Below are 10,739 nucleotides of genomic sequence, written 5' to 3'. Positions count from 1 at the left end.
GTACTTGGGAGGATTAAGGCAAGAGAACCGCTTAAACCCAAGAGTTTGAGGTTGCTGTGAGCTGTGACATCAAGGCACTCTACCCAGGGCAACAGCTTGAGACTCTGTCTCAAAAAAAAAAAAAAGTAGGTTTTAGAGGCCAGGCACAGTAGCTCACACTTGTAATCCTAGCACTTTGGGAGGCTGAAGTGGGAGGATTGCTTGAGCTCAGGAATTTGAGACCAGCCTGAGCAAGAGCTAGACCCCCATCTCCTCTAAATATAGAAAACCTAGCCAGGAATCCTGGTGGGCACCTGTAGTCCCAGCTACTTGGGAGATGGAGGCAAGAGGATCTCTTGAGCCCAACAGTTTGAGTTTGTTTTGTTCTATGATGGCACCACAGTACTCTACCCAGGGCAACAGAGTGAGACTCGTTCTCAAAATTTAAAAAAAAAAAAAGCAAGCCTGGTGGTGCCTGTGGCTCAGTGGGTAGGGCACCGGAAACATAACACCCAAGCTGGTGGGTTCGAACCTGGTCTGGACAACAATGACAACTACAGCAAAGAAATAGCTGGGTGCTGTGTTGGGCACCTGTGGTCCCAGCTACTTGGGAGGCTAAGGCTAGAAAATTGCTTATTTAAAAAAAAAAACACGGGGTGGCACCTGTGGCTCAAAGGAGTAGGGCACCAGCCCCATATACCAGAGGTGGAGGGCTCAAACCCGGCCCCAGCCAAAAACTGCCAAAAAACTGAAGAAGCATTTTTAGGATCATAGCAAACTGGGTGGAAAGTACATAGTTCCCATAAATTCCCTGCCTCCACACACCCACAGCTTTTCCCACTATCAACATTCAGCACTAGAGTGGGACATTTGTTACAATTGGTGAAGCTACATTGACACATCCCACAGGGCTGGGGAACTTGCTGGTCTCAAGGTCACACGTGGCCCTGCAGATCCCAGAGTGCAGCCCTTTGGCTGAATCCAAATTTCACAAAACAAATCCTTTTTTTTATTTTTGAGCCAGTCTCATTATGTTACCCTCTGTAGAGTGAGGTGGCACCACAGCTCACAGCAACCTCAAACTCTTGGGCTTAAGCGATTCTCTTGCCTCAGCCTCCCAGTAGCTGGGATTACAGGCGCATGCCACAGCGTCCAGCTATTTTTTTGTTGCAGTTGGCCCTGGCCAGGTTTGAACCTGCCAGCCTCAGTGTATACAGCTGGTGCTGAGCCAGAACAAATCCTTTTAATAGCATTTGCATTAATAGCTGGGCCTGTAATCCCAGCACTTTGGTAGGCTGAGGTGGGAGGATTGGTGCTTGAGGCCAGGAATTTCAGACCAGCCTCCATGCCATAGTGAAACTTAATCTCTAAAATAAAAAATAAAATAAAATAAATCACAGCATGCAAACTGTAGAAAAGAATATTTTATTGAAACAGTTTCTCAATTAACAATGGAGCAAAGTACAATTTGACTCAAACCTGTCCAACCAGCTTCAACTGCTAAAGAACTCAAAAACATATAAGGGGAGAGAGGGGATGGAAACCTTAAGTCCCATCTCTGCCAATGTGGCAAAAAAAAAAAAAAAAAAAAGACAAAATGACTGACACAACTATGTTAGGTTTGCTCTTTTCCCGAAGCTGGGCCAGTAGCTCTAGCTCCTGCTACAGACGGAATACTGGAGGACGGGCACCCTAGACCTCAGCATGGTGAGCAGGGCCGCTCCAAACCTAGCAGAGCAATGGAAGGCTAGCCCTGACCTTCCTTCACCCACAAAGCTTGCCTCAAAGAGGTGGCAACTTTACATTCACACCATGTGGTCTTCCCCCAGGGTCTTGGGATAGGGGCTCACAGTAGAAAGCACATTTTGGTCAGCCCAGGGTTGAGGGAGGGGTGAGAAAGGATCTGTCTGGAGGGGCAGGACAGCAGGAAAGAAAAGGGAGCAGGTAGTTACAGGTACCTGGGCTGCCAGGCTGCTGGAAAGATAAAGATTTTGACAGAGCCTGCAGGTTGCTGGCATCTCACACCATCCACTCCCCATGCCCCCAAAAGCCCACAGATGGGAGAGCCAGGGCTTTCACGCATGGCGCTCAGAGGCAGGCGGTAGATTCCCTTCTCTTTGTCCCAACCTATTCTGGCCACTAGGGTCATCCACACAGGTGGGAACACATTTAGACTTACTTCAGCCACTCCACATGAAGGGCTTTGGGCAAGAGGCAGAGAACCATTCAACTTACACCAGGAGGTCAAGGAAACCCATGGGAAAAGCAGCCAGATGGGGGTGGGTGTATTCAGGGAAAGAGAAGACCATGGAGGGAGAAAAGAGCATAGATAGGCACTCAGAAACCAAACTAGTCACCAAGGCCCCGCAGACACTGGCACGAACGGGATGTTGCTGTCGTGGTGGAAGAGGAAAGGAGGGAAGAAGAATGACCAGAGAAGACTGGGAACTCCCCAGTATTCCCACAACATCCTTCTCACCACCAGGTCTCGGTCAACCACTAACAGCCATTCTCTCACCTACCCACAGGCAAAGTATTAAGACATAATAGTGATTTTTCCCAAATTTAGGGCCTAGATGGGTAGGGAACCAGGGGGCAGGACTGGGGAAGAGAAGAATTTCAGTTTTTAAACACAGAGCTACTGCAGAAGGAACCAGTTAGCTGTCTCTTCCTTCCCCTTCCCCACACCTCCAATCACAGGTGAGAGAAAAGGAACTTGAGCTCCCCCCACCAGGGCAGGACCAACCCCTCCCCCCACACTTGATGTTTAATAAATAGAGGTGGTGGGAGAAGGGGGTGGAGATGAATGGGGAAATGGGAGGTGGAGGTTATAGTTCATCATTCTTCAAAGGCCTCTTCTGTCCTGTGGGTCCTGTTGGCTGTTCCTTCTGTTCAGATTCTCCTGGGAGGTGGGGAGAGCAAAGGAGTAACAGCAGGTGAAACACAGGTTAACTGGCCTCAGTTCTTTGCAGAAATTCTCCTCAGGCCCCACCAGGCTTCCCAGCATTCTCCCAGCCCCATCCTCACCTGCTCCAGGACCTCCTAACTCCGGAGGCTCACTGTCTACTGGTTCAGACCCTGTTTGGGGGAAGGAATAGGTTAGTCTTTGCAGAAGGGAGGGGCTGGCCAACTTTTTTTATAAAGCCAAGTAGTAAATATTTTTATAATGTAGGTTACATTTGGTTTCTTTGCCTATTCCTTGCACACACGTGTGCGTGCGTGTGTGTGTGTGTGTGTGTGTGTGAAGCAGGCCCGGGCCAGGTTTGAACCCTGTTTTTAGTAGAGATGGTATCTTGCTTTTTCTCAGGCTGGTCTCAAACTCCTGAGCTCAAGCAATTCACCTGCCTCAGCCTCCTAGAGTGCTAGGATTATAGGCTGAGCACCCCCTTGTCTTTTTTTTTTTTTTTTAAACAACTCCTTAAATAAGTAAAGCTTCCTGGGTGTGGTGGCTCTCACCTGTACCCCATCTCTGCTAAAAATGAAAAACTGAGGCAAGAGGATGGCTTAAGCCCAAAAAATAGACGGATGTTGCTGTGAGCTATGACACCACAGCACTCTACCAAGGGCAACAAAGTAAGACTCTGCCTGTATTTAAAAAAAAAAAAATATATATATACACACACACACACACACACACACATTATATATGTGAAAAGCCCATTCTCGGGTCAGTGCCTGTGGCTCAAGTGGCTAAGGTGCCAGCCACATACACCTGAGCTGGCAGGTTCGAATCCAGCCTGGGCCCAGCAAACAACAATGATGGCTGCAACCAAAAATAGCCAGGTGTTGTGGCTGGCGCCTGTAGTCCCAGCTACTTGGGAGGCAGAGGCAGGAGACTTGCTTGAGCCCAGGAGTTAGAGGTTGCTGTGAGCTGTGATGACAGCACTCTATCCAGGGTGACAGCTTGAGGCTCTATCTCAAAAAAAAAAAAAAGAAAAGAAAAGCCCATTCTCAGCTCGTGGACTGTCCAGAAACAGGCTGTGCCAGACAATTTGCCTACCCTGGCCTAATACAATATACATGTTCCCCACCAGTTTCCCCAACTCACGAGTCTCTGCTTTATCAGGTTCTGAAAGGGGCTTTGCATCTTCAGTCTGGCCTGGAAGGAAACCAGGAGTAAGATATAGCGCAGGAGGGTAAGCAGGCCTTCTCCCTGCCCAGCACAGCCTGTAGCTAGGCACTCTACCCTTACCTGCAGGAGGGATGACCTTCTCCCCCTGGTCACTGGCATTGACGGGAGGCTCTGGCCTGGTCGCATTCTTATCCTTGGGCCTTGGCCGCGGCTTAGCAAACTTGGCCTTATTGAGCAGATACTGTACCTCACGGTCCAGGGCCACCATCTTGGCCTCTATGTCTTTTGAGAGCAACACGGGCTTCTCTGTGGCGGCAAGCTTGGCCTGCTCAGCCACAGTTGCATTCTTCCAGGCCTGTGGATGAGACCAGGACAGGCTCGGAGCTAGCCATAAAGAGAAGAGAGCAGATGTCTCTGACCCAGAGGGAATCACACCCCCAACCAGTTTCAGGCGCTTCCCTCAGACTGCAAATCTCTCCACCACTACTGGCCTCAGCCCTAGCGGGTAGACAGAATACTTAGATGGCATTCAAGGCTCTTCAAACTGCACATTTCCGGCTTACATCCTACTGCTCCAGAGTAACTACAGCTGAATGATTATTCCTTTCTTGCTTCTCAACTTCTGAGCTGTGGCTCATAAAAAGTCCCTAACACATTCTAGAAGTTTCTGTTTCACATGATGAATCAGTCTAACCAAACCCTGGCCCATCTTCTGAGCCCAGCTCAAACCCCAGCTCCTCAAAGCAGCCTTCTCTTTTAACACAGGGAGGGGCTCTGTTGCTTCTCCAGATCAGTGGCTCTTATGGCTATGGGCCTCGTTTGGGACAAATCAAACGTGGGCTGAAATGCAAACATCTTCTGCCTTTACAACTAGGTGCCATACCAAACACAGCCCTTTGACCCTCCCATGTGGCCGAGGATGGCACAGGGCGCCAGCTACATATCCAGGCAAGTATCTACGCAGTGATTACCCAGGTCTCATTGATGACTTTCTCCAGCGTTGTCATCTCTACCTCAGTGAAGATCTGGTCCATCTCTGGGATAAGTCGGGCCCCCCTGGAACCCAGAAGATGATCAGCCCCAGATGAAGGGGCCTGGGGTGCAAGGAACAGGAAGCTAACAGGAATGTGAGTCAGTGGCCTTGGCAGGACTGAATAAAGAAGGTCACAGGCGCCACTCACTTGAGGAACATGCTGGAATGGTTGAGGAGATTATCAAGGGCAGACAGCCGTTCAGGCCACTTCTTGCGCTCTTCCACCCGAAAAAATAGCCCTTGGCATAGCTTCCTTAGCTCAGCCAGCTTCTCCTTCAACATCTGGCGGATGTGAGTGGGATGGGAGAGAGGGGTTGAAGGGATGACAGAGCCTGTGGGCTTGTGTCCCAGCTCTCCTTGCTCTCTTACCCTGGGAGAGCTCTCATCCCACCCACCATGTCCCGGGAGGCCCCTCACCGCTGTGGTGGACCCGAAACCCTCATCCTCCAGCCAGGTGGACGCAGCACTGAGTTTCCCAGAGATCTCCTCACGCTGCTCTTCGGTGGACACTTCCTGGTACTCAGGTTGGTACAGCTTGTCCTAGGGAGGGGCACATGAACAAACGCATGCATGCAGCAAGATCAAGGGCAAGGCTTGCAGAGCCAGATGCCCCAAAACACACGCCTCAAGGGCTAGAGGTGCTGCCCCCCGGCCTACTGACCTGGGTCTCAAAGATGAACGCTTCCAAGCTGTTGGCAGCTTTCTCCCGTTCCTGCTTCTCCAGGTCTCGGAGTGTCAAGTCCTGAAGCCTGAGGGACAAAGAAGGGGCAGGGAAGAGGGAGGGCAGGTTAGAACTTGGACCCTACATCCTGCCCAGTGCGCCCATGTGTGGGAAAACTGAGGGTCCTTACTTCTGTACCGAACGAGCCAGCTCATCCTTTGGCAAATCTGGCAGGTCCAAAACAACCAGCTCCACTCCGATCTCCTCTACCATTTTCTGCTTCCTGGCAGGCTTCTGCTTCTTTTCTTCCTCTGGGGTTGGAGGGATGCCCTCAGGCCCTGCCTCCCCCTTCTCACTTGGCTTCTGGGTGGGAAGAGTCAGTAACGTCAGGAAAAGACTTAGACCTTCTACATTCTCCATTGGGCAAGAAACAAAGTAGGCTTCCTGGGCCAGATGAGGTGGCTCACACCTGTAATCCCAGTATTCTGGGAGGCTGAGGAAGGCGGACTGCCTGAGGTCACAAGTTCCAGACCAGACTGAGCTAGAGGAGACCTCGCCTCTAAAAATAGCTGGGTGTTGTGGTGGGTGCCTGTAATCCCCGCTACTCTAGAGGCAGAGACAAGAGAATCGCTTGAGCCCGTGAGTCTGAGGTTGCTGTGAACTATGCCATGACACTCTATCAGGGGTGACAAAGTGAGACTCTGTCTCAAAAAAAAAAAACCAAAAATAAAAACGCAAAAAGGTAGGCCTCTACTCCCTTAGCCTCTGGGTCTATACCAGCCTTACTCTACTCACAGCTCACCTGGGCCTCTGCCTTGAATGCATTCTCTTCTTCTGAGACCTTTTCTTCCTCAGGGGCTGTGTCCTCCTTAGGCCCAGGGGTTGGGGGCTGAGAAGTGTCTTCCACTGGGGCCTCGCCTTCCTCCTTGAGCTCCACTTGCTCCCCAGGCTCATCCTTGCTCCCCTCTGCAGGGCTCTCCTCCTCCTGTGAAGTAATCACAGGCACCCCACACACAGCAATCACGAGCAGAGCCCATGGGTCAGGCCCAGCCTTAGCAACATCAGATCCCTAAGGCTCTTGCTTTGAATTTGAAGGTGCACCTCTCAGGACACAACTTGGGGGCAGATAGGTGACAGTATGGCTGTATGGAAGAGGTCTCAGTGGGCTTTATGGACTACAGTGGTATAGTTGGATATAAGGAGAACACATGGAGCTGGAGGACAATGGGGCTTGGAGTTCTGGTACAGGGAACAGTTCAGAGCCCAGTATCTGAGATTAACTCATCATGGGCCATGAGGTGGAGGAGGCCCACCCCAGGTGTCACTGCCTGCTACCACACTCCCTCCGCCATGCTCCCTGGCTCCATCCTGAGCTCACCTGGACAGTATCAGTACCGTTCTCTTTGGCATCTGGTGAGGTACCACCTCCAAATAGGCTGGAAATGGTGTTGCCAAGTTCTAGGGGGAAGAAAGCCCAAAGACTCAAAAGCGGACCACAGCAGTGACTCTACTTCCCACGATGCCCGTCCACCTGCCCAAACTGCACACAAGTGTATTCTCTCTCACACACGAATGCACACTCTTCTTACTGGTCAGTGTCGATTCTTCTTCTGGGTTGTCTTCCACCAGTGTCTCGAATACAGACTCCACCTGAAAATACGTTCAAATTATTATTACTATTTTTTTCTTTTTGAGATAGAATCTCACTTTGTCGCCCTTGATAAGAGTGCCATGGTGTCCTATCTCACAGTAACCTCAAACTCCTGGGCTTAAGTGATTCTCTTGCCTCAGCCTCCCAAGTACCTGGGTCTACAGGCACCTGCCACAATGCCTGGCTATTTTGAGAGATGGGGGTCTTGCTCTGACTCAGGCTGCTCTCAAACCTGTGAGCTCAGGCAATCTACCTGCCTCAGCCTCCCAAATGCTGGGATTATAGGTGTGAGCCACCATGCTCAGCCTCAAAATAGGTTCAAATTAAAGAAACACACACACTAGGCTACCTTTTCTCCACAAACACCCTACTGAAGTGGGTGTGTGTTTATGCATACCCCATGACTTGCAGCTGTGCAGGCCTGGCCTGATCTGACTCGTGTACACACTCATGGACTTGGCTTGGCATCTGTGGCTCAAGTGGCTAAGGCGCCAGCCATATACACCTAAGGTGGCAGGTTTGAATCCAGCCTGAGTCCGCCAAACAACGATGGCTGCAACCGAAAAAAAATAGCCAGGCATTGTGGAGGGCGCCTGTGGTCCCAGCAACTTGGGAGGCGGAGGCAGGAGACTCGCTTGAGCCCAGGAGTTGGAGGTTGCTGTGAGCTATGCCACGGCACTCTACCCAGAGCTTGAGGCTCTGTCTCAAAAAAAAGATTCATGGACTCACCTGTCAGTTAAGACTATGAGCCCTCTGAGGACAGAATCATAGCTTCCTCTTCCCCCCTCAGAGCTCCGTACTTCTCCACCCATTATGAACTGCCATTTCCCCTACTATGTTCTAAAGATACTAACCTACAGACCTGCTCTTCAAAAATGAGTTCCTCAATCATCCCATAGTTCCTGCTAAGATATTTACACTGTCCATAAGCACTAATAGTTTATGTTAGCCCACACCAGGTGATCGTTCAGATGTGTTTAGAACCAAGATTTGTCTGATTCTCAAACTCTGATGATGTCTTTTTTTTTTTGAGACAGAGTCTCACTTTGTTGCCATCAGTGGAGTGCCCTGCTATCACAGCTCACAGAAATCTCAAACTCTTGGGCTCATGTAATCCTCTTGCCTTAGGCTCCCAAGTAACTAGGACTACTGGCGCTCCCTACAACTTTTAGAAACAGGGTCTTATGGTTGCTCAGGCTGCTCTCGAACTTTCCAGCTCAAGTGATCCACCTGTCTTGGCCTCCCAGAGTGGTAGGATTACAGGCATGAACCTTCACACCTGGCCTGGTGATCCTGACTTAATATCACATGGAACTTGCTTTGGAAAAGACTGGCAGGGCCAGCTCGGCGCCTGTAGCTCAAGCAGCTAAGGTGCTGACTACATACACCAGAGCTGGCAGGGTCAAATCCAGCCCGAGCCTGGCAAACAACAATGACAACTACAACCAAAACATATTCAGGCACTGTGGCTGGTGACTGTAGTCCCAGCTACTTGGGTGGCTGAGGCAAGAGAATTCCTTAAGACCCAGGGAAGAAAGGGAAGAAAGAAAGAGATGAATTGTGGATTGTGACAAGTAGACAATATGGTTTGAAGCTATGTACAACTAATGGGTGGAGGGCAGGAGCCAACCAGAAATAGGTCAGGTGTGTGTGCAGGAGGATAAAGCTGGCCTGGAAATGTGACATGAAAAAAAAAAACAAGAACAAAGAGAATCGCTTAAGCCCAAGAATTGGGGGTTGCTGTGTGCTGTGAGCTGTGCCTGTCCCGCACCTGAGATGAGGCTCTGTCTCTAAATAAATAAATAATAAATAAAATAAAGGCTCGGCGCCTGTGGCTCAAGCGGCTAAGGCGCCAGCCACATACACCTAAGGTGGCAGGTTCAAATCCCCAGCCCGGGCCCGCCAAACAACGATGGCTGCAACCAAAAAATGGCCAGGTGTTGTGGTGGGCGCCTGTAGTCTCATTTACTTGGGAGGCTGAGGCAGGAAACTCGCTTGAGCCCAGGAGTTGGAGGTTGCTATGAGTGTGATGCCATGGCACTCTACCCAGGGGGATAGCTTGAGGCTCAGTCTCAAAAAAAAATAAAAAATAAAAAATAAAAAAATAAAATAAAATAAATAAAATAAAAAAAGACTCCCAGGGCCTGAACCCTTGGCTGCACCCAGGGTCTCCTTTTGCTCTCACCCTGTCTAAACTGAGCACACCACTCTCATCCAGGTTGAAGTGAGCCTTGATGCCCTTGGACTCGTAGTCAGGATACTTCTTGAAGCTCTCAGCCACACCTTTTAGCTTCACTGTGGTCAGATTTGGGGAGCCAAATACCCTGGTTGGGGAGGAAAGAGGAGTTCGAGGAGACCCACCTTCAATTCTAAACTACATAGACTCCTAGCACAAGATGTCAGGGCCCTCCTCCTGGACACAGTCAGGCAGATAGACACATTCTTCAGAGAAGCTGCTTATAACCTAACCCTAACCCACTGCCTGCTGCCCCTGTCGTAGCCCTTTGACCCCCACTTCCTCCTTCACCTTCAACCCTCACATCTTCTGCAGCCATGCTGCCTCCTCCCTGGAGCTCCTACCCTATCTCCCTTGCCCTTTACCGAAGTTCCTCTGGCCCCAGGAAGCCCAGGTCTCCATAGTTGATATGGAAGTTGAAATCATGGCTATAGCGGTTAAAGGTTATGACTTTGCGTTGAGGGTAGGGTCCCATCCGGGAGAAGAGAACACGTTTATTATGCTTCAGGCTACGAACCCCAGGCTCTTCCTCCACCTCCCTGGTGAACTCCACCTACACAGCAGGCAGAGAGAAAGCAAACAGGTTCTCAGGCGGGGGCCAGGCAAGGTGGGGGAATCTGGTAGCAAAAAGATCAAGGGCAGTAGGAGGAAAGACCCCCCTTGGAGAGGCAAAGGGAGCCTGTTGCCTGATCAGTCAGGGTTACTCACCAAGATAGGGTAGACCACTGCATCTCGGACTACAAATGGCTTCACCTTGAAGGCTTTGCTCAGTGCAGCTGCCTGGTACACAGCTCCCATGGCGGCCGCTTCATCTGCATTGATGTTCTTCCCTAGCTCCTCCCTAGGAAAGTTCTAAGCTTCAGCACTGTCAGTACTGGAGCACTCAGCCTGGACTCCCTCCCCTCAGCCCTGCAGCCCCATCCCAGGCAGAACTAGGTCTAATGCCACTGCCCCCACACTCACTTGCCCACGGCCTTCAGCAGCACCTCCTGAACCTTGGGGACTCGAGTGGCCCCACCCACCAGGATCACCTGCTCGATCTCATCCTGCCAGGAGGGGAAGAATGAGGGCTGGGGCAGCAGGAAGTTTTTTTTTTTTTTTTTTTTT

At 50.6% G+C, this 10,739-nt stretch overlaps 1 protein-coding gene across 1 annotated transcript in view; it reads right to left on the bottom strand.

The window, feature by feature from the left end:
- Nucleotides 1–1,385: 1,385 nt before the first annotated feature.
- Nucleotides 1,386–10,739, bottom strand: part of HYOU1 (hypoxia up-regulated 1) — a 15,596-nt gene continuing 6,242 nt past the window's right edge. Inside the window, exons 9-24 of the mRNA XM_023517303.1 lie at nucleotides 10,596–10,678; nucleotides 10,341–10,473; nucleotides 9,998–10,185; nucleotides 9,582–9,720; nucleotides 7,335–7,395; nucleotides 7,124–7,203; nucleotides 6,548–6,730; nucleotides 5,936–6,108; nucleotides 5,746–5,833; nucleotides 5,502–5,624; nucleotides 5,233–5,366; nucleotides 5,023–5,107; nucleotides 4,172–4,406; nucleotides 4,028–4,078; nucleotides 3,007–3,057; nucleotides 1,386–2,881 (exon numbers count right to left, since the gene is read on the bottom strand). Coding sequence (XP_023373071.1) covers nucleotides 2,808–2,881; nucleotides 3,007–3,057; nucleotides 4,028–4,078; nucleotides 4,172–4,406; nucleotides 5,023–5,107; nucleotides 5,233–5,366; nucleotides 5,502–5,624; nucleotides 5,746–5,833; nucleotides 5,936–6,108; nucleotides 6,548–6,730; nucleotides 7,124–7,203; nucleotides 7,335–7,395; nucleotides 9,582–9,720; nucleotides 9,998–10,185; nucleotides 10,341–10,473; nucleotides 10,596–10,678 — 1,881 coding nt within the window. The 3' untranslated portion in view covers nucleotides 1,386–2,807. The remainder of the gene's footprint in view (nucleotides 2,882–3,006; nucleotides 3,058–4,027; nucleotides 4,079–4,171; nucleotides 4,407–5,022; nucleotides 5,108–5,232; nucleotides 5,367–5,501; nucleotides 5,625–5,745; nucleotides 5,834–5,935; nucleotides 6,109–6,547; nucleotides 6,731–7,123; nucleotides 7,204–7,334; nucleotides 7,396–9,581; nucleotides 9,721–9,997; nucleotides 10,186–10,340; nucleotides 10,474–10,595; nucleotides 10,679–10,739) is intronic.

Source organism: Otolemur garnettii, unplaced genomic scaffold, assembly GCF_000181295.1.
Source record: "Otolemur garnettii isolate 467f Iridium unplaced genomic scaffold, OtoGar3 scaffold00108, whole genome shotgun sequence".
Taxonomy (NCBI): domain Eukaryota; kingdom Metazoa; phylum Chordata; class Mammalia; order Primates; family Galagidae; genus Otolemur; species Otolemur garnettii.
Note: the sequence above shows the minus strand (reverse complement) of the source record. Positions and strands in the feature narration are given on the sequence as shown.